This window comes from Acomys minous, assembly GCF_964271855.1.
Source record: "Acomys minous genome assembly, chromosome: 3".
NCBI classification, from domain to species: Eukaryota; Metazoa; Chordata; class Mammalia; order Rodentia; family Muridae; genus Acomys; species Acomys minous.
In genome coordinates, this window is record NC_140485.1 from 111,920,013 (window position 1) to 111,941,275 (window position 21,263).

Genomic DNA, 21,263 nt, shown 5'->3' on the forward strand with positions numbered 1-21,263 from the left:
TTCTTTAAATTCAGCAACAGCTAGAGTTGGTGTACTAGATGTCACTTGAGATTTGCGGGAAACATCTGAATTATCTCATTAGAATATGAGGGCCATAACACAAACCACACCCTACCCATATTGTTCCATACACGTGCAGTGGGCATAACTCTATTATTTTTGGAGAATTTCATGGTCTCTGGAAAAATCATAGGCTAAGCTGCCCAACCCCTGTATTCAAATTTTCTGTGTCCAATTATTGACCCACCTTTAGTATTTATTTCTTTTCTTATTTTTTTGTTAGTTCAAGATTTTCATACATCATTTTTTGATCATGTTCACTCCCCCTCCCATATTTCTTCTAGAGCTCACCAAGCCCAATTAGTGCTGCCTATATATACTTAGGTATACGGTCATTCAGTAGAGCATAATACAGCTACAAGAAGCCAAAACTCAAAAAGAAAACTGAATTTCTCTTTTGGAGAAGCTATCAGTTACCAATAGCCCCCAGCCAGGAGTGGGACTCCATGCCCCTTTTTCATCTCTATGTTGTGATTTGGACTGGGTTGAGTTTGCATGGATCACACACATGCTCTCAAAATGCTGGGGGTTCATATTACAGCTGCCAATTGTGTGCAGAATGCACCATTTCCTTGTGACCACCTGCTACCTCTGAGTCTTACAGTCTTCCTGCACACTCTTCACCAAGGATCCCTGAGGTCTGAGAGGGAAGGGTATGTGTGTTATAGGCCTCCCACTTAGGGCTGAGCACTACACGTGTTCACTCTCTATACTTAGACCAGTTCCTGGTCTCTGTGTTAGTCTCATCCTACTGCAAAAAGAAGCTTCTCTTATGAGGGTTGCAAGATGCCCTAGTCCATGGGTATGCTAAAAAGTCCCCGTGGGTTGGTACTTCGATTTCTAACTCTACTGAAGCAATGCAAGTCTGTCTCGTTTTACATATCAGCAGCATTTGACAACGTAGATCTGCTTCCTTCCTCTTTGATCTATTTTCCTATTTCTTTTTTGTGCTCGTATTTCTTGTTTCTTTTCTTCCCATACCACCCACTGCTCGCATATACATGCTTTTCAGAGGGCTTTGGGTGCTATTCTGTGTACATCCTGCACCTACAGCTCTGTCTATAACCTTAATATAAATAGCATCTGTACATTACAATTCTGGCCAAATAATGCTCCCAGATTCCATGTATCTAATTAAGACCTCTATTTGCACACATAGTAGGTGTCTACCCTTCCCCACAAAGTGAATACTGCCCAGTGCTCTCTCCATCCCCTTTATCTTTCTTCACTGTTCCAATCCCAGAGACATCTTCGCTTTCCTCTTATTCTACTCCTTGAGGACCCAACCCCAAACAAGACAATTCTTACCCATGCCACTTTATTTTTTTACGTGGTTGGTTGAAAGCTTTCCTAATGAGTCTCCCTAAAGTCAGATCTCAAAAGAGTATCCAAGGATTCTTTTTGAGTGCTACATCAATTATATCTACCATCTGTTCATAGAACCGCAATATCAAACACATCCAAGTCTTTACCCGGTCCTTGGTACTACTTTGATCTTGTCTGCTATATTACCTCACTCTAACTCATTGCCCTCTCCCTCTGAGTGCTTGTTGTCAGTCTTTTTTTTTTCTCTGCATGCCCACTGTAGGTTCTCTGACTAGATGTTTTCATGACTGACCTCTCTTTTTTTTCAATATTACTCAAATGTTGCCTCCTCAATGGAATCTCCTCTAAATATTCTGCTTAAAATTGTAACCCTTGCCTGGCTTGTGTCTTTCTTGGTATCTACACTTTCCATGTCTTCCTTTACTTCTAATCCCTTTACAGGATGAGCATGCTCATTATAACCATTTTCTATTATTTATTGCCTTGGATTTGAACATATCAACATACTCATTATGAAAATTTTCTGGTTTTTGTTTCCTCTAATTAGAACATATTCATCAAGATCAGATGCCTTTTATTGTTTTGCCCATCAATACATCCCAGTCTAGAATGATGTCTCGGTCATAGTAGATAAAGAATCAAATGAGAGAAAAGCATTTGTCATCCCATTGTCCTTTGAGTGAACACTAAAAGTGCCAATTAAGTAAAGTATACTTCCATTTAAAATTTAATTAAGTAAGAATAGTTTGACTGTCAAAACATGTAGACTTCATTTAAGAGAAACCTCTTCACGTTAGAATTCCTCTCGTTCAATGATCTTCTGTATGAAATGAGTATTTGTCAAATGTCTATAAAGTAATAAGGATATAAGAGTCTTAAAAATATCAGCAAAGTGAAATCTTTTATGCTCAAAATTTTATTCTTCAGTGAAAAAAAAACTCACTAAACAAATCCACGTTGCATATGCTTACACACTCTGGGAAGCAGTCTCAGCAATAAGCTTTACCTCCATGGGAAAATGGTGGTCATGGGAAAATATGACACCTGAAACTAAACTGTAGGGGATACACATGGAGCCTTGCTGGAGGCCAGATGCTGGTAATAATGTAAGGGGGTATTGCTTAGTTTCTGGAATGTAAGTGTGAACTGGCGACTAACCCTTAACGGTGTGCTTTGCAGGACCTCCTACTCTTTCCTGAGCCTCTTCCAGAAAGCATGCCCCAGTTCTCTAGGTGAAGACTAGAGGAAAACCCCCTTGAGCACCTAGTTACCAGAGCCTCTGCTCTCTTTAAAGGACTGGTCTTGGGACAATGAATTCATCAGATCCCACCCAGCAGATTGGGTTTTACCAAAGCCTAACCAACTGGGAGAATGGAATTACCCAGCCCAAATCAACTTTACATTAGGTTATACATGGGAAAAAGGAAATGCCCAACAACCTCTTCTCTTTCCACACAGGGGAGGGGGAATTCCCAACTCCAGCTCAGGATAGGCAGTTTGTCACCCCTGTAAGAGAGGGGGAAATGCTGAGAAAATCATTTTCCAACATGAAGGCTCACCAAATGACTGAACCCTAATTCTAAGATAATGTAGTACACCACCCACAAAAAATGTGACTATTCCTATACATTAACAGGATTCTGAATGAAAGAATGACATTTAGAATGCTAGCTACAAAGAAGTCTTTATGGGAATGCAATCTGGACACTATAGGAAATTTTCCCCTTTGACACAGCTATAGCATGCACTGTAACAAAACACCTTCTCCCTAGCCATGGAAACATTAGACCCCCCACCCCTGCACACTGTTCAATATTTGACTTTGTTTCTTTCACTTGGAACATCTTATCTGGCTTCCCATGGTAAATTAGCTATAAGATACGTTGTAAAAGACAAAAGGTAAAGCCAATAAAACAAGGCAAGTGTCAAACCAAATTTAAGTTGAATGCATGCCTGTGATCCCAACACTTAGGAGATAGAAGCAAAAAAGTCAAGAATTCATGGTTATCTTCAAGCTAGCCTGGGCTACATAAAACTCTGATTGGCAACAAACCAATAACAATCAAGGAACAAACCAAAATCAAATATCGAAGAGATTTTGGAAATATTAGACCAATTAAGTATTTAATGAATGATCAATATGCAAAGAGAGACTGAAGAAAACGGGACAGGTAATGTAAGAGAAAGAGAGGAAAATTCTAGAAAGAAAGTAACTGGAACAGAAACAAAGAATGACTTATGGGTTACACAATATACTAGATACTGACAAAGAAAAGAATTGAGAAGTTGGATCATAAGTCAATAAAACAAAAAAAAAGTTGAAAAGAATGAAACAGACTAGCCAAAAATTGTGGAACAGTTACAAAAGATGTAACACACAAGCCAAGGGAGCACTAGGCAGAAGAAAAGGAGGAAACAGAAAAAATGTTAGAAGTAACAGCAGAATGCCTTCCAAAATTTATGGAACAGCAACACTAAATACTACACACCAAAAAGCTCTACCTGGGAATATCATGTTCGAATAACATGAAAAGATGTCATGAAGCTCTTTGGTCTGAATTAAAACATTCCTTTCTTGGCAGGAGACTCACTAAAGCTGAGCAATAAACAAACAAACAAACAAACAAACAAACAAACAAACCTCAATGTCCTAAATTTTAAAAGTGGATGCAACTATTCCTATGGTGAGTGCTGTCACATCAAAAGAGTACCCCTCAGTCTCTCTTGCACTTCCATTTTCACAGAAAACAGTATCATCTGCTTTTATTTAAAACATCTACAGTACAAGGAGGAGAATCACATTTTAAATAAATTTATAAATCATTTTGATTACCCCAATTACATTTTGTAAAATGCAGTTCCTGTTGTTTGTTGTGTGTATGGGGGTACACGTATGTGTGCTATGCATCCTTTTAACCTTCAATTGTTATTTTACAATTGGGAAAAGGAATCTTCTTCCCTGATAAAAAACGATGTACAGAGAGTGTAAGCTGAGTTAGAAAATGTCACTTGCTGAAGTGTTGTCTTTGACTTCAAAATGACAGACAGATAAGACGGCAGGCACTCAGCACATGAGGCAGTCCTGGAGGTATTTGTTGCACATTTTCTAGTTTGAAACTAGACTGAGGCAGAAGCAATATGTATTTGACAGCCATAGCTTAGACTTTCCAAATTTTCCTTCTGGGTAAATATGAATTATGCTGGCCGGGTATGTTATCAGGTTATCCAAAGGGAGTTGTTATGAAAAACAATTTGATTCCATTTTCTCTAACACCCCCCACACAAAAACAACCCTATGCTCCTGAGTCATATTCTCTCTCTCTCTCTCCCTCCCTCCCCCCCCTCTCTCTCTCACAACAAGCGTTATTCAAAGGGTCCCACCTTTCTGCATGGCCCACCAGAGAGATGCTCTTATTTCAGTTTGAGTTTTGAGAGCTACCCTCAAACTCACTTTTCAAGAGAAAACAAAAAATTAAGATTTAATTTTGGTTGGTGTTGGGTGATACATGTTTCCTTGGATACATAATTTTCACTTGTAGAATACACCAAAAATTTGCTCCTATTGTCTCATTGAGGTCATGAAGGGAGGGCAGTTTCTACATGAACCAAGTTCTTCTAAGTTATAGGCATGGTTTCTCCCCGCTTATATTTCTCCTGTGCTGGCATTTAATAGGAACAGTGATGGTTGCTTACTCATCGGGCAATGTTCCTCTGTAAGGTTGAATTTTTTAGTCAGTTGCCTTTCAAGACCACAGATTTGTTTTTTCATAAAGCGCTTTTGTAAATTCCATCAGCATGTGCTAGCCAGCGCATTGTTTTGTTACAACCTTAGGATGGAGGATACTCTTCACTGCATCAGTTATGGGTTAGCAGTGGTTAGTGTGTAGCTAGTACTGATTTCTAAGTTCTGCCCTGTTCCAGACCCTCACATTAAAAGTTGCTTTCTAGTTGAACCATTTTTACCTAAATTTTCTTGGTAATTTTTCTGTGATTCTTTTTTTCAACTTTATTTCATGTGAGCAAAGGTTATACTCTGGAGGTTTTTCTAGATAGTCTACTTTAACTTCTCATGTTCACATTTTATTTTTTTTAACTTTTTTATTTTTATTTTATTTTCTCTATCTATCTACTTATTCATTTATTTATCTGTTTTGAGACAGGGTCTTACTATGTTGCTCTCTGGATACCTTGGAACTCACAAGGCCAGCCTCAGATTCACAGAGCTCTGTCTGCCTCTGCCCCCCAAGACTCAGATTAGAAGTGTGGGCCACTATGTCCATTTAACATGCATCCATATTTTTAAACATAAAAGATGCTTTATAGAATTGTTATAAACTTTGAAATTTGAAAAAAAATACCCCATGGCCCTCATTAAGAAATTGAATCATTTAAAATGAAGATATGTGTTCTTGCTGCATGTTTATTTAGAACAGTATTTTACCTTTCATGGTTTGATTATTTTATCAAAGCTGAGGAAAATACGTTATTAATATGTTTTATGTCAAACATATTTCAAGATATTTTCTACAGGATGGGTTGTTTGTTTTTAAGACAGGGTTTCCCTACTCAGCCTAACTGGACTCAACTTGTGATAATCCTAACCTGAACTCAGCAGTACACTGTGTCTGGCACATGATCATTATTTTTACATGTAAACAGGGTTGGCCTGGAGTGCCTGCTTAATCAAGCACTCTCACATATATGATTAATCAAGCACTCACATATATGATTAATCAAGATCACATATATGATCTAAGTTTGGCTGTGAAGATACCGTGTCTGTGTAACTAACACCTAAGCTCAATGAAAGTCTTAGAACTAAAGAAGACATTCTGCCTCAACTATAAGCATTAACTCATGCCTGCATTTCCACCTTGGCTTAGAGTGGAATACAGCTTAGGACTTATTATCAGCTCCATATTTTCAAAAGTCAATTCTTTTAAATAAACATATAATATTACACACACTAAAATTATATATGTATGTGTATATATACATGTATATAGATTTCTTTAAGGAATGTTAATAGAAAAATCTTAGTCTTTGGTAGTATAAAAACAAATATACATAAAGAAAAATTTACCTTCTGCTGGCCTTTTGATATTTCTGTTAGCAATAATGAAATAAGTGAAGCTAACCAGCTATCCACACATTTGATATCACATCATCACAGAATGTTCATGGGTTCATTGAGAAAATCACCACTAGCCCAAATAATCCTTTAGTAATACTTAAGTAATAAGAGTAATAAGAGCTTCAGTGCCATGATATTACCACTTTTTAAAAATTATTAATCACTGGGCTGGAGAGATAGTTCAGCCATTAAGGACCGGGCTCACAACCAAAAATTATTAATCACAAATATGTCACCATAACAAGTCAAATCTTCACATAGGGAGTCAGGAAAAAATGGCCTTGTTACCCAAATAGATTCTAATATATGGTGTTATTTAAGTAGTTGTTCATAAATAATATTTTATTTCTTATTCACTCACTCTTATCTTGTATTCCATTTGTTGAGTATATAATGAACATTTATTGTATCTTAAGCCTTAATATAAATGTAAATACCTTAGAAATTGACTGTGGTATTTCTTTACAGCACTAAAAAGCATTTTACTAAAGTACTGTTGTATTTATATAATAAATTAACATTTACAAAAATATCGTGCAGTTGTTTCAGAATTTACAGTGGGTCCAGCCAAAATCCTGGAGTAGGACTAAGTTGAGTGAGCAGAGAGAATTATGCATAGAATGTATCTTTGTTATCCTCTTATCCTTCAAATTTACCACAAGGATGTGAGAGAGACAGTGAAAGAGAGAGAGAGAGACAGAGAGAGAGAGAGAGAGAGAGAGAGAGAGAGAGAGAGACAGAGAGACAGAGAGAGACAGAGAGAGACAGAGAGAGACAGAGAGAGAGAGGAGGCAAAACAAAGAGTTACAGTCAGCAAATTGACATCGGCAACGTGAAATGCGAAGGAAGACAAATCGGCGGTGACAAAGTGAACTGGTGTGCTAGACTAGGACGAGGCATGAGCGAGTGCCTGAGAGCGTAGACGTGGATAAAAGCAAGCAAGCCTCTCTTGTCCCACCGGAGTCCCCACGTGCTTAGGAATTAGAGACACCCAGCTGTTTACATGTGAAAACGAAGGGAGGGGTCAAAGAGAAGAAGTTTATTGGAATGTCTGAATACTAAACTCAGGTCTCTATATATTTTAGGGATGATGAGAACCACCACCTCGCCGCCCACCCCCCTCAACCTCTGCAACAGGAAACGTGACAGGACCGCAGAGGGACCAGAGGGACCACTACATGTTACTTAAATTTAATAGCTTCGTAACCCCACCCCCCATTCCCCTCCCCTCTTGAGGACAGCAAGTTGCTATCTCAGCAAAACTAGGTAAATTCCAGAGGAAACATGGAAGAACTGGAGCAGGCAATGCCCAGTGAGCCAGCGACAGGGAGAAGCCTAGACTTCATCAACACCCCAACCAAAAGGATAGACCAAATTTAGGAAACCAAATGAAAGATAAAAAATGCAGGTAATAGCATTAAAACTATGAGAAAATATTAAAAATTTCTCTGGAATAAAATACTGCATCATTAAAGCTAAAGTAAGGTAATATGTATAAAGTTATAAACATTATAATTCTTGGAAATTAAAAATACAAAAGCCAAAATTTAAAATTATCACTGATGGTGGAACTATAGTTAAGGAAGATTTTCCCTCCAAATCAAGGAGGGAAAACAGAAAAATCTTAGCTTGGGGGGTTGAGGTTTCAATATGAAATTGGAAGTTAAAGAAAGACAGAACACAAAATATTAATGAGGAGTAGTTAACAAAAAAGTCTTTTCAAAAAAGAAACACCTAAATTTCCAGACACAAAATTGTCATCACTGTAAAAGAGCAGACCCGCCGCAGCCCACAGGCGAGACCACAGGATGTCACAGTCTCTCAAAGGCGATCACAAAAGAGGGAGGGGCAGAGACTTCAAGAGATCATTGTCCACCTAGAATTGTGTGGTGGCTAAACCATCCATTACATGTGTAGGTGTGGGGGATGAGGGGTTTTCAAACAAGTTTCTTGGCTTGTCTTAGAAAGTATGTGGAGGATGGGCTTCATCAGAACTGGAAGAAAATGCAGAAAGAGGAAAATCCCTATTTATTATAAGTCCCTACTGATTATGGAACTACCTATTGAACACAGAAGCACCATCAGGACCGATTGTCATGGAAGCCTGTACAGAATAAGGTCTATATGGCACGAGACTAAGGCTGGAAATCAAGGATGGGAGACATCAGAAGGATTGCCCTGAGGGGAACGTTGCACCGGAGAGAAATCTACTGATAGCTTCACTCTGGGGAAATGCATCGAGTGGGTTTCTTTTCTTTTCTTTTTCCTGGCCACAAACGTATTAACTGGCATTGAGACATGATACTATGCTCTGAGAGACTGGAAATGGGAAATAAGACTAGAAGAGGAACCACATCCTGATGGCCACTGAGAAAGTGAGGTGTTGCTATCTAAAGTGATCCATGACTCAGAAACCACAGGAAGGCGAATGCCAGAAAGCAGGACAGAAGATACTACAAAAAGAGTTACATCAAAGTAGGAGAGTGTAGGGGAAATTTGAGAACAGTCGAAGCCATAAGGTTTGCGTGTAACTTTGTCATATCTTTCATCATCATCATCATCATCATTATCTTTTTTTTATTTTTATAAAAGTTGAAAATATTTTTTAAAATTAAATAACTGAAAGTTTCCACTCATTTGCTTACCCACTGAACCAAAAGTTGCAATTGAGGTAGGTCTTAGATTTTGTCCTTGAATGGTGTGACTACATTTTATTCATCTATCAATACTTGATTCCTAATCCAAATTCACTAAAATTTCTAACCTTTCTGTCCACATGTTTAGGTTCTGAGTTTTTTTCTCATTTGTGAGCATGTAGGTTGAACAATGTAATTACAGAAAATTAGATCATTTGAAAAATAAGAAAACACTATCTGATATTCATGAACAGTGAAGAAAAACTCAGTGGTCTATCTCTGTTGCACGCCTGGGAGGGGGGAAGATAACAGAACACTACTGTGAGTTCTAAAACTTGCTGTGGTCTCAATAGCTGATAAAGTCAAACCATGAAAACTGTTTCTGTACCTTTAGTTCAAAATCAACTCATCAATTTTTAATTAAAATTTGTAGCCTGATAGAATTGAACACACACTTCTAAAACCTTCCAAAAGACTCACTTGCTTTCTTTTTTCTAAGTGTAAGCACAACGAAGACAGAGAAAAATCAAGGTTGAGACAGTTAAGAAGGAGGCTTTTGACAAAATATTTTGGTGTACCACTTAATGGTCTTACGTTCTTTAGCATTACCTTATTCCACTTTCAAAGCAGCTCCAAGAGGGCAAACACAGCTCACCCAAAGCTCCCATTCAAGAATGCACTGACTGAAACCTGGGCCTCACTTGTGCTAAGCAACTGTCCTGCTCCTCGGATGGTTTCTCTGCTCCCTTTTGTTATTTTATTTTGAGTCAGAGTCTTGCTAGGCTGTCCAGGCTGGCCTCGAACTCTCTGCGTCACACAGGCAAGCCTAAACTTGCCAACGTCCTGCCTCCACCTCACAGAAGCATGCTATTATTGGGCATGCTATCAGGCTTGGCTAGAAACTGCTTCAAAATTCTTTAACACACTAATTGCCCCATTTGTGTACCATAAGTTTGAAATTCTTAAGGTATTAATACATTTGGAATAGCAATGCTCTCTGCACACATTTTAAAATATAAAAATAGCAATCAAAATTGTATATTGACATACACTAGTGTGAAAATTAATTTAACATATAATCCCCCTTAATTCAGACAATCTATGTTAAAATACGTTGTGACCAGTCTTAAGTGGCTAAGATTTGGGAAGAAAAAGTTGTTATGAAACAGGAATAAAGGACACTGTGAAAAAAAAAAAACCAGGAAAACCACTTCCTGATGTTTATTCTAAAAATCAACTTTTAATAACCAGTAACACAAACCCCTAGTATTTAGTCTACCCAAATCTCATAGTTATAGCATTAAACAGTTTATATTATACCTGCATACTCATCCCTTAATTTGCTCCTTAAGATGGAGCTGTCTGTTATTTTCTTACATTCAGGTGAAAAATTTTAAGTCTAAGAAACTCAATGAATGACAAGGACAGAATCCATTCTTTAGATTCTAAACTTTTTCTATTAACCCCGCCATGCTCACTCACACAGGGTGTCACCCTCAGTGGATACTTACATTTCAGCACACCTTGAATTTCGTACACGGGCTTGAGAGTCAAGGTACCATAAAAGTCTTCAGGAAATGGAATTGTTGAGTCCCACTTACTTGAGAAATCTGTAAGCTTCACAGTCCGTGTTCTGTTCTTGGGAATCTTCCATTCGACAATTTCTTTTAGGGTATAAATATGCTCATCCTCACACTCATAAAATTCTCCCTCTTGTGACAATGGCAAAGTAAATGAGTGACTCTGATGACTCCTTACCACACCGCAATTCACCACTATTTCTCCATCAATCTCCTCAACTGAGGTGAGCCGGATTGGCTCACCCTGCTTGATTGTGAGATTCTCTAGTTTTATATCCTTCAGGTGATAAAAGCAAGGATGTCCTAGTCTGCTGGGTCCAATAGGAACGGTTCTTGTGATTTCTTCCATTGTAAGGTACGGAGTTTTATCAGCCATGACCTTAAATAGACCTAAGGACAGAATTGTGTGCATAAGAGTTATTACAGTGAAAGTTCTCATAAGAAAAATCACAACAACAAATCCATAAGACGAGCATAATGTAACTTTTAAATATTAAGTGATTCTTTTATGCATATTTTATGGACATGAGTGTGCCGATGTACACGCACATGTGTGTGGATGCCAAGGGATGATTTCCATGTCATCCTTAGGAACACTACCTACCCTTTGAAACAAGATCTCTTTTTGCCCCAGAGCTCACCAATGAGGTGAAACTGGCTGTCCAGTGAGTCCCAGAGATCCTCCTGTCTCTACTTCCCTGGAACTGGGACCAAAGACGCACACCATCGTGCCCAGCTTTCTGAACTAGATTCTTGGGGCAGAACTCAGGTCCTCACGGTTGCTATGCAGCCATTTTACTGACTGGGCTACATCCTCAGCTCAGGATGCTTATTTGAATCTTGAAATCTTCTAGGAAGAATGTCAGCATATACTTTTTACATTTTCAAATCATCTCAACAGGAACAGAAATGAAAACAGGGGGAAGTAATACCCTGTTCTCAGAAATAGAACACCTGACAAGGATGTGTGCCATCTTGACTGCCACTGTAACTTTGAGAAAGGCCTTTAATCTTTCAACCTTTCTTCTAATTTTAAAAAGAAAGGACTTGATTAATATTTTCATGAATGTATTCTCCTGTAGACAAACCAAATTAAAAGATGGAATACATTTCCCAGAAGGAAATGGATTCCGTCAGATTTTGATTGAAAAACTGTACAGCTGGAACTAGAGGACAAATGCACTAACAGTAGCTGAACCATATGCTTTAAAATACATTTCTGGTTGTGTATACTTTACCATAATGAAAAAATAATTGCATCATTCTAATTACTGTCAGAGTCCTAGCTACTTTTGAAGAACTATGGTAGACTCTCCAAAGGGGAATTTGACATGTAGAATTTCACATTTTTCTTTCTGTCTAGAATCCTTGGAGGAAAATGCACACTAATAAATAATAAAGTAATTATACTATAGTATATCAGGGCTCTTCACAAAGCTTCATGGACCTAGGGCAGCTTAGAGTGTTATTTGGAGTGATTTTTGTGAAGATGTATGCACATGAGGTGTATATGTGTGTTAGTGTGTGTGCACATAATTATAAATATATCTGCTTGATCTGTTTAATGTTAATGGCATATGATTTTAGAGATGAACAATTGGCATTAGATAACCAGTTAAAGGTCTCACTCCTGGGGTGGACTATTTCTCCCACTTTCAGCATCCCTTACTTGCTTGTAGTTCTCTTTCTCGGGGTGGGAACCTCTTGATATTTCCCCTTTCCTTATTAACAATGTCTATGGATGTTGTGCTTCTCTGGGTCTTGTTTAGGCAGCCACATTGTTAAGATACACTTGGTGAAGCTGCCCTGTCATTGACAGAAGACACACCTTCACAGCAGTTTTCCCGGCCCTCTGGCTTTTGTAGTCTTTCCACCCCATCTTCTATGATGTCTCCTGAGCCTTGGGTGCAGGAGTTGGGCTGTAAATCAGCTTCTCTAAATTTTTCTACTGAAATTTCAGAATTTTCTCTATTATATTAATTTATATCTTACTAATTTTATACTCTGAATTCTTTCTCAATATTACCACTTTTAATTTTCATTATGTAAGGTATAGTTTATATAGTTGCATGATTAAACATTTTCTTCTTTAAAGATATTTATTTTTTATATTTGTTTATATAACTTTGTTTTACCATCTTATTGGGTCTTATTGCAAAACAAAGTTCTATCTATGAATTTGTATGTTTTCTCTTAGAAGATGACATAGTTCACAGCTCAACACACTAGGTGGTGGGATACAGAGAAACTATTTGATTAACTTATCTCTTCATCTACTATGGCAACCTGTCTAAAGTGGCTTTCCTATTAAGGAGTCATTGATGTTCTATAAAATGGGACAGTTCTGTTTTAACTGAGTATGATGTCAGGTTGGAAATTTAACTTACAATAAGAGATGCTATATAGAAATTAAATAAATTAAATACCACGAAGACTGATCTGTTTACCTTTATGGTGTGATTTTTCCTAATGGTCACATTTATTTATTTATTGTATACTCGTGTGTGTGTGTGTGTGTGTGTGTGTGTGTGTGTGTGTGTGTGTCACACATATGCCACAGCAAACACATGGAAGGTAGGTAGAGGATAACTTGCAGCAGTTGAGTTTTATGTATTTCTCATGTGGGTCTCACACAGGTTATTGCATTTGGCGACAAGCGCCTTTCCCTGACGAGCCACTTTCTCTCTTACCGATACTAATAAACTAAGAGGTTTTTAAAAATAAAACTAAACACGCAACTTGAGAAAAGTAATATAAGTAAAATGTTGAAGTTAGTTAATAACTGAATTTACTCTTTTCAAGTCTTTTAATTTACACTTAGTAGAATTATAACTTACAATTTTTAGTATATGTACATGAACATATATGTAGGAGCACCTATGCCATGACATGTGTGGTTGGAGGGCAACTTGCCACAGTCAGTTCTTTCCTTCAATGGCTCAAAGCCGGGGCATCAGATTTGGCAGCAATTGTCTTTACCCACTGAGGCATCTTGTCAGCCCTTAGCCAACTCTTAATGATTTTTCAAAACACTAACAAGTGAGAGGTTTTTTTAAAAAAGAAATATATGAATCTGAAAATTTTGTATATGCACCGTTTGTCTTCACAATTATCTTGTGGGAACAGTAAAGGAAATGCCGTTACTTTGCAACATGGAAAATGTCACGGTGTTCACAGCCTAATCATGGCTCTAAAATCTCTCTAATCAGAGCGGTGACATCCACACTCTGCATCGAGCCACCAAGCCAATCTGTCTCCCTGTCACACGTGTGAGTACAAGGACACTGCTCTCAAGAACACCGTGTTTATTCTGAGTCACAAAGCATGGGTGCAGCTCTCCCAGGTGGCCTTCCCTTCACACAGGCCAGCTTGCCTCAGACCCAGGGAGAGGAGAGCACTCAGCGCTCTGTGCAGAGCTGATTCCCATCAGATCGTTTTGTACCATTTTCTCTTCTCTGTAATCAGTTTTCACCAAAATGTAGAATAAATTTCCAAGTATAGCAGAGCATGACTTGTAATCCACCAGAAGATCATTGAGTTTCTTTACTCTAGTCTAACCTTTATGCTGCTTGCCTAGCTCCGATCAAACCTATTTCCTCCATCTCTAACATAAATAATTTTGAAACAAAATGTTGCTACTTCTTTTGCATCATCTTCTCATATCAGCAATATTAGACTCTTAAAACTTATTAGCAGTTCACCATGGGCAGGAATTTGCATGCGTGGTACAATGTTATTTTCAAAATAGCAACGTAGAATAGTTCATATTAATAAAACATGAACATTTCACAAATAAAGATGTGAACTCTTGAATAAATTTTCTCTTATCATAAACTCATAGAAACCTAGTGGGGTTTTGGCTTTCAAAAGCACAAAGGCTTCAGCACAGTTTTGCTTTTTAACTTTTCGTAATTATCGCGAATCATAAGCTGCCTGGCCCTTCGTAAATTGACATGGGTTGTTTCCAGGTGGGCGTCTATCATCCTTTTTAGGTGTAGAAAGACATAGAACATTCAAAACCCAACAAGAGAAGAAAGTAGACTTCACCGATCTTTAAGACATTGTCAAGTATCCCTAGTATCAGGCGGTACTCTGCTGCTACTATAGTGATGTGCAGAGGGAGGCTAGGGACCAAACAAATACAATGAACAAGCAGCATTGACCAAGCAAGTTCATGAACATTCAAGGCTCTGTAGGTCACCAACCATATTTAACCGGGTTTTCAAAATATATAATTATGGGTTTCAAACAGAATGATCCTCAGGAAATAGATGAATACTTTTACACATACCCTATGAGATGCCACGTAATGAAAATAATGCCAACACAAGCACATGTGAGTAAAACCAGAGACAGGGTTGACATTTCTTCTCACACCTAAGTTTTCTCTTGGCCACATGATGAGGTATAATAATAATTATTCCAGTCTAATGAAACAAGAAGAGAGACTGAAATTTGCTTAGTATGTCAAAGTTAAAAATATGAATTTATATCCACTGTTACTATAAAGACATTTTACCTCTGATATACAAGTAAATCTAATATATATAAGCAGCAGAAGATAAAATTCTCTAAGAGCATACATACTTTATATATATATGTTGTGTGAGGTTTTATTATCTGTATTGATATTATGAATTGACTTGCTGGCTAAATGCCTCAAGTCTGTTGTACATTGTCTTTGCAAAGAGTCCAAATGCCTCTGAGAAAGAGGTACCATTGGTTGTGGTCTTTTACCACCTATGTGTGTGTATGTGTCTATATATATAGACACACACATATATATATTTGAGGTATATGTTAGAAATGTTTAAAGGAACAATGCATATGAAGAAGCTGGCTCAGAGATACACTTTCCAGTTGCAGATTCCTGTGAATCTTGTCTTACTATCAGGAAGGCCGGGGCTCCTTGAGATGATCTCTAAAGATGGCTCGATTTGCAATCAAATTCCTAAACATCATTGTTATTCAGTATTTGTCTATAAGATCTCTCGTTTCACAGATTTCTCATTGCTTTTCTATCATTTTGTTGCATCCCCCAAGACATTTTGTAGTATATCTATGCATCTCTAGGAAAATTTTTGTATAGACTCCCCAAACCTGATCTTTTCCTAGAACTTCTGGCACATGGATCTGTGTTCAACCTCAGGTTACAGCTGTGTACATGAAATGTCCTATAAAACATGAAGTTTTAAGTACTTGAGTAAATGCCACTGCACCCAACAATAACACCAGGAGAAACTTACCCAGATTTCCTAGCCAAATACAAGACCAGAATGGAAAACCACGAGCCCATGAAGGAGCCTTACAGTTCTCGTTGAAAAGTCTTCAAGATTGCGTCTCATCCCCTTGATTAAGATCACTGGAGAAAGTCTCAAAGAGAACCAGGAAGGAATGAGAAGCAAGCCCAAGTTTGTGACCTCGAAATGCTGTGTGGAAGTCCAATTGAGTAGTTGAGAAGGAAGAGAATACATCAAAGGGGGTGATCAGGCTGCCTCACTGTTTGGTAAGATTAAGCCAGGCTGTAGAATCCCTGTGCCCAGGCATCATTCCATCATTAATTGCTCCAAGATGGTCTGTCATAGCTATACAAAGTTTTCTGGTTTTTTTGTTTTTAGACTTAACTATTTATTTATTTACTATGTATACAGTGCTCTGCCTGCATAACAGAAGAGGACATTAGATCACATTATAGATGGTTGTGAGCCACCATGTGGTTGCTGGGAATTGAACTCAGGACCTCTGGAAGAGCAGGCGGTGCTCTTAACCTCTGAGCCATCTCTAAAGAGTTTTTACTAGCTCTTTTATACAGAAGCAAAGAATAGGCCATAAACTCCCAACTCATCTTTATCTCCTTAGTTCAACTGTCACATGAGGTAATCACATGCCACCAAGAGTACCTCTTTCCCACAGGTTTGAGATGGATAGCCAGCAACTCAATTCAGAGTATCAACTCAGATAGTATAGCCTGACACCCATGTTCAAGGATTTGTTGTAACAAATGTACCATGCAGAATTGTCTATAATGGCATTCTCTTCCCTAGTGTTAAGGAAAGAGTGAGGAATAAACTAGGCTTCAGAGCCTTTAATGAGAACACAGCTAACTCCTACAGTCTTCTCAACCCACACAGACCTGTTCCTTGTGTCATGGAAAGACACATTGAGATTTCAGAGATGAACAGAATTTCCATAGACCACACATGCCTCAGAATATCACAGTAAGCTTACTAGAAGGTCTTTGAAGTGCCAGAGATTTATTGACTTGGGGCAGTATAACCCAAGCACGCGGATAGTAAGAGTTAGCTGGTTTCACATAGGGATTACCAGTTCTGCACTGGCCCTTTCCTCACTGTGTGTGAGAACATAAGCCCTTGGGGATATCACGTCCTCTTCTAAAAAGTAGAGGAAGCCATATTGCCTACCTTATAAGGTCATTACGATATTTAAACTATAATAAGTAGCATGTTTAGACAACACATAAACAAACAGTGTTTATTATTTCTCTTGTATTCTTTCACTCTGGGTTTCAAAGCCATCGCAGGCTGATTGTAAGGTCAGATGTTGTAACACCACTACAAGTTCAGTGCCAACTAAAGCACACTAGATATTCCAGGCTGGTTCCAATTGACCAAAACAGAATCTACCACTCAGCCCCCAGCACAGATTGAGCAAATTTTCTCAGCAACGATAATTTCCATAGATTTCACCACAGTGTTTGAAAATGGAAATAAGCCACAGGCGACATGTTTAGGTGGCTTACCTTTGGAGAAGTATTTCCAGGTTGCTTGCAGGAATCTAAACCTATCCTTTGATAAAAGCCAGGAAATTTACCCACCATAATTTTATGTTCCCAAAGAGGAGAGGTGGGGAGCGTAAAGAAAAGGTGTAAGCACATTTAAACACACATGTGTGCTACTGGCAGTGATTACAAAGGTATGCATTATACACAGTCACCCAAGTTGCTGTGAACAAGAGATGCAACAAAACGCCAAGGTGTTTTTGAAAATTCATCTTATTCAGGACTCTGAAAGGTAGTTGAAGCCATACCCCTCCCTCTGTTTTAATGATCTTAATTTGCTAATGGAATGTTCATGGCAAGACTCTGGGAGCCATGCAGAGCTGACTGTGTTGTTCAGCATTGATGTTGCCTGCAAATTAAATGTACCTAAGTAGCCACCTGTTCGTGCTTATGATTATGTAAAGCCCCATATGTTGCCATCTCTACACATGGGAGGTAAATATTGAAAAAATTATTCTGGTGTGAAGGGTGAAAACAGCAGCAATTCTTTTGTAACTGTCAACATATGCCATGGTGTTTCTGGGGGAATGTGGTGCTTTGTTTGACATATTTGCTGATTTTTGCCATGTAGTCAGTGGTTTTTTTTTTAAAAATCTGTTATCCATAGTTATGTAAAAACAATTAAGATCCGTTTACATTAAATTAAAATGAAGAGAAGTATAATTTTCTGAGGCAACCATAAGTTTTCAATAGATTTTGCAGACTGTGATTGAAATCCTTCGATTTGCCAGATAAGGGAAACTGAATGGCTTTAACATGCCTAAATTCACCGGCCTAAAAAAGAAACTTTTCTAAACCTATACCTCCCCACACCCCACTCTTTCCCTACCTCCCCGCTCCCCACTCTTTCCCCTGCGAGTGTGGATCACTGGCAGGCTTCAGAACCGGTGAGCACCTGCCCTGCTCATTGGAGGATGCCTGCCCTGTTTTCTTACCTCCCACACATCATCCTATAGTTTTTGTTCACGTGGGCTGAAATGGGCTTACTATATACAAATGACAGGTGCAGGGTATGTATTTAAATAGTGGCATATGATGGGTGCAAGTAGCCATTTACATTGTTGCTATTTTTGCATTGGAATAATTGAGGAAAAATGACATTCTATAGACAACCGTCAGGACCTTAGGCTAAACATTTCTGTTTATGTAGAGCTTTGTATAGTGCTGCTGATAGCTTCACACATTAGAAGTGTGTGTGTGTGTGTGTGTGTGTGTGTGTCTCTCTCTGTGTGTGTGTGTGTGTGTGTGTGTGTGTGTGTGTGTGTGTGTTTATGTGGGAGATAGTATGCTATAGATATGGGGTGTATCTGTTTGTGTGTGTGTGTCATGTACATGTGTGTATGTGTGTGGGGAAACTGTGGTTTATGAGTGTGTGTGTGCATGTGTGTGTTATTTATTAGTGTGTAGCCAGTTTATACTGTTTCATACAGTGAGAGTACATTTTTAGTGTTTCCTGATATCTAATTTAAACTTTAGGAATAAAATTAAATTAATGGAAAAAAGTCCAAAAGGAAAGGACTTTACACAAAGAAGGCAAAGAAACTGGACTTTTTCTGTGCATTCTGCCTAAGGCTTATAACTGTCAGCGCCGCACTGTCCAGCGGAAATAAGACACCAACAACCAGACTTCTTCTCGAGATCTTTACTCAGGATTAAGCTCAGTGGGAATGGCCCCGAAGAAGAGAAGGGCCAAGCTTAAGTACAACTCAAGGGCCAATCAGCTCATGCCAGGTGCCACCTCCTCATAGGTCCGCGTCAGAGCAGGACTGCGCATCATCAGATCACCAGTTACCCTTGCACAGCCTTTTGCCATATAAGGACTTGTTTATCTTAGAGAGCGCTGGCCATCGGGATGGCAGAAACCTGCGCCTTGTTAAGGCGCAGCACCTCGCAGCTCTCCACATATAACTAAGAAGATTATTGACAGTCTAGCAGCCCTCTTAAACTTCTCAATAAAAATTTCATTTACAGCTTTGCAGTGGTGGCTCACACCTTTATTCTCAGCACTCTGGCGGCAGAGACAGGTGGATCTCTGTGAGTTCTAGAACAGCTAGGGCTCAAGAGTGAGTTCTAGGACAGTCAGGGCTACATGGAGAAACCTCATGTTAAAGGAAACAAAACAAAACAAAACAAATCTCACTTACAAACAAAAATCACCGAAAATATCAAAACTAAGAATAACAGACAAATACTTCAAAAAGCCAAAAATAAGGGAAACAGTTGAAATTAAGTGTTATAAAGGTCTTTTTAGGCTGAGATGGATTTAATAAAAGGTGTCTACATATTCTTAAAATGTAATCACAGTGAAAACAGTCACTGCATACCAGCTGTGATGTGTGTCCAGGGCTATAGTAAGCTCTTTTTGTTGTTTTTGTTTTTCGAAACAGGGTTTCTCTGTGTAGCCTCGGCTGTCCTAGACTTGCTTTGTAGACCAAGCTGGCCTCAAACTCACAGCGATCCACCTGCCTCTACTTCCCGAGTGCTGGGATTAAAGGCATGCACCACCACGCCCTGCACTATGGTAAGATCTTATGACATTAATATTTCCCAACTCACGGGATGAGGAGACTGGTGAGTTGAAGAACTTAGCCACAAATTCCCTAAGACCTTTTTCTGTTGGTTCTTTTTTTTTTTAAACTTGTGAAGAGGCACAGTGAATCTTTAGGATTTATCTATGCAGATTATATTAACTATAAAATTTAGTTAATTTACAACAAAATTATTCATATTTTTATGAGCCTGAAAGAGCTGCTTTTGTTTTTTGACATACCCTTTGAAATTTTTTATTTTCTCTCTTTGCCTCTGTCTGTGTTTCTGTCTCTGTCTCTGTCTCTCTGTCTCTCTCTTTCTCTCTTGTTTTTCAAGATGGTGGCACAGAGGCAGGCAGATTGCTATGAATTTCAGGCCAGCCTGGTCTACAAAGTGCGTCCAGGACAGCCAAGGATACACAGAGAAACCCTGTCTCGAAACACCACCCCCTGCCAAAAGCAAACAAGACAGGATTTCTTGCGTACCCTTGGCCGAGCTAGACTTGCACTACAGACCAGGTTGGCCTCTAACTCAAGCTGTCCGCCTGCCTCTGCTTCTCTGAGTGTTGGGAAAGTTTTGCAACACTGAGTTTTTATAGAAAGAAAGGTTTTTCAAAACATCAAAATGCTACTATGTAATTTATTTGTATAGGCTTTCTCTCTTTAGTATCAAATCATGATTAAGCATAATATTTTAATAATTTTTCACATGTAAAACTTCTAACGGCTGAAAAACATAATGTAACACTATAATTACAATTTGGGCATATGGACTTTTAAGTTGTTCTGACAAAACTTTTGAAGCTATTGTTGCTTAGTTATTATTATTTAAGATTTGCTCTGATGTATACCAAGACATAGACAAATACAGCTCAGTCCTAGCTCACAATCTCTGCAAGTGAATATTTGCTAGTTTGTTGACAGGTAGAATTTGAAGACCATCAAATCTTTTCAGATGGACTAGGCAATCTACTCCTGAATTTAACTTCAAAGTGTTAAGTTACATCCCTGAGTACAAACTAGGTTGTATATGGTAAGAGCCATTTGATTTCTATCCATTCATGTTCACATCTCAGTTACCTTCCCACTTAATTTGTCTTTGTTGATATTGTGTGTGTATGTTTCTAGAAATTGAACCTAGAGCCTCACACATGCAAAACATGTGCTTTTGCACTAATTTAAACCCTCAGCCTTTATTTC

General features: G+C 38.4%; 1 protein-coding gene across 3 annotated transcripts in view; it reads right to left on the bottom strand.

Moving 5' to 3' along the window:
• THEMIS (thymocyte selection associated) overlaps nucleotides 1–21,263 on the bottom strand; it is a 176,223-nt gene that overhangs the window by 93,335 nt on the left and 61,625 nt on the right. For 2 of the 3 annotated variants that reach the window (XM_084777735.1, XM_084777737.1), the window contains exon 3: nucleotides 10,668–11,126. In XM_084777735.1, the coding sequence (XP_084633861.1) occupies nucleotides 10,668–11,126 (459 nt within the window). The remainder of the gene's footprint in view (nucleotides 1–10,667; nucleotides 11,127–21,263) is intronic. The other variant, XM_084777736.1, reaches the window with a different exon arrangement.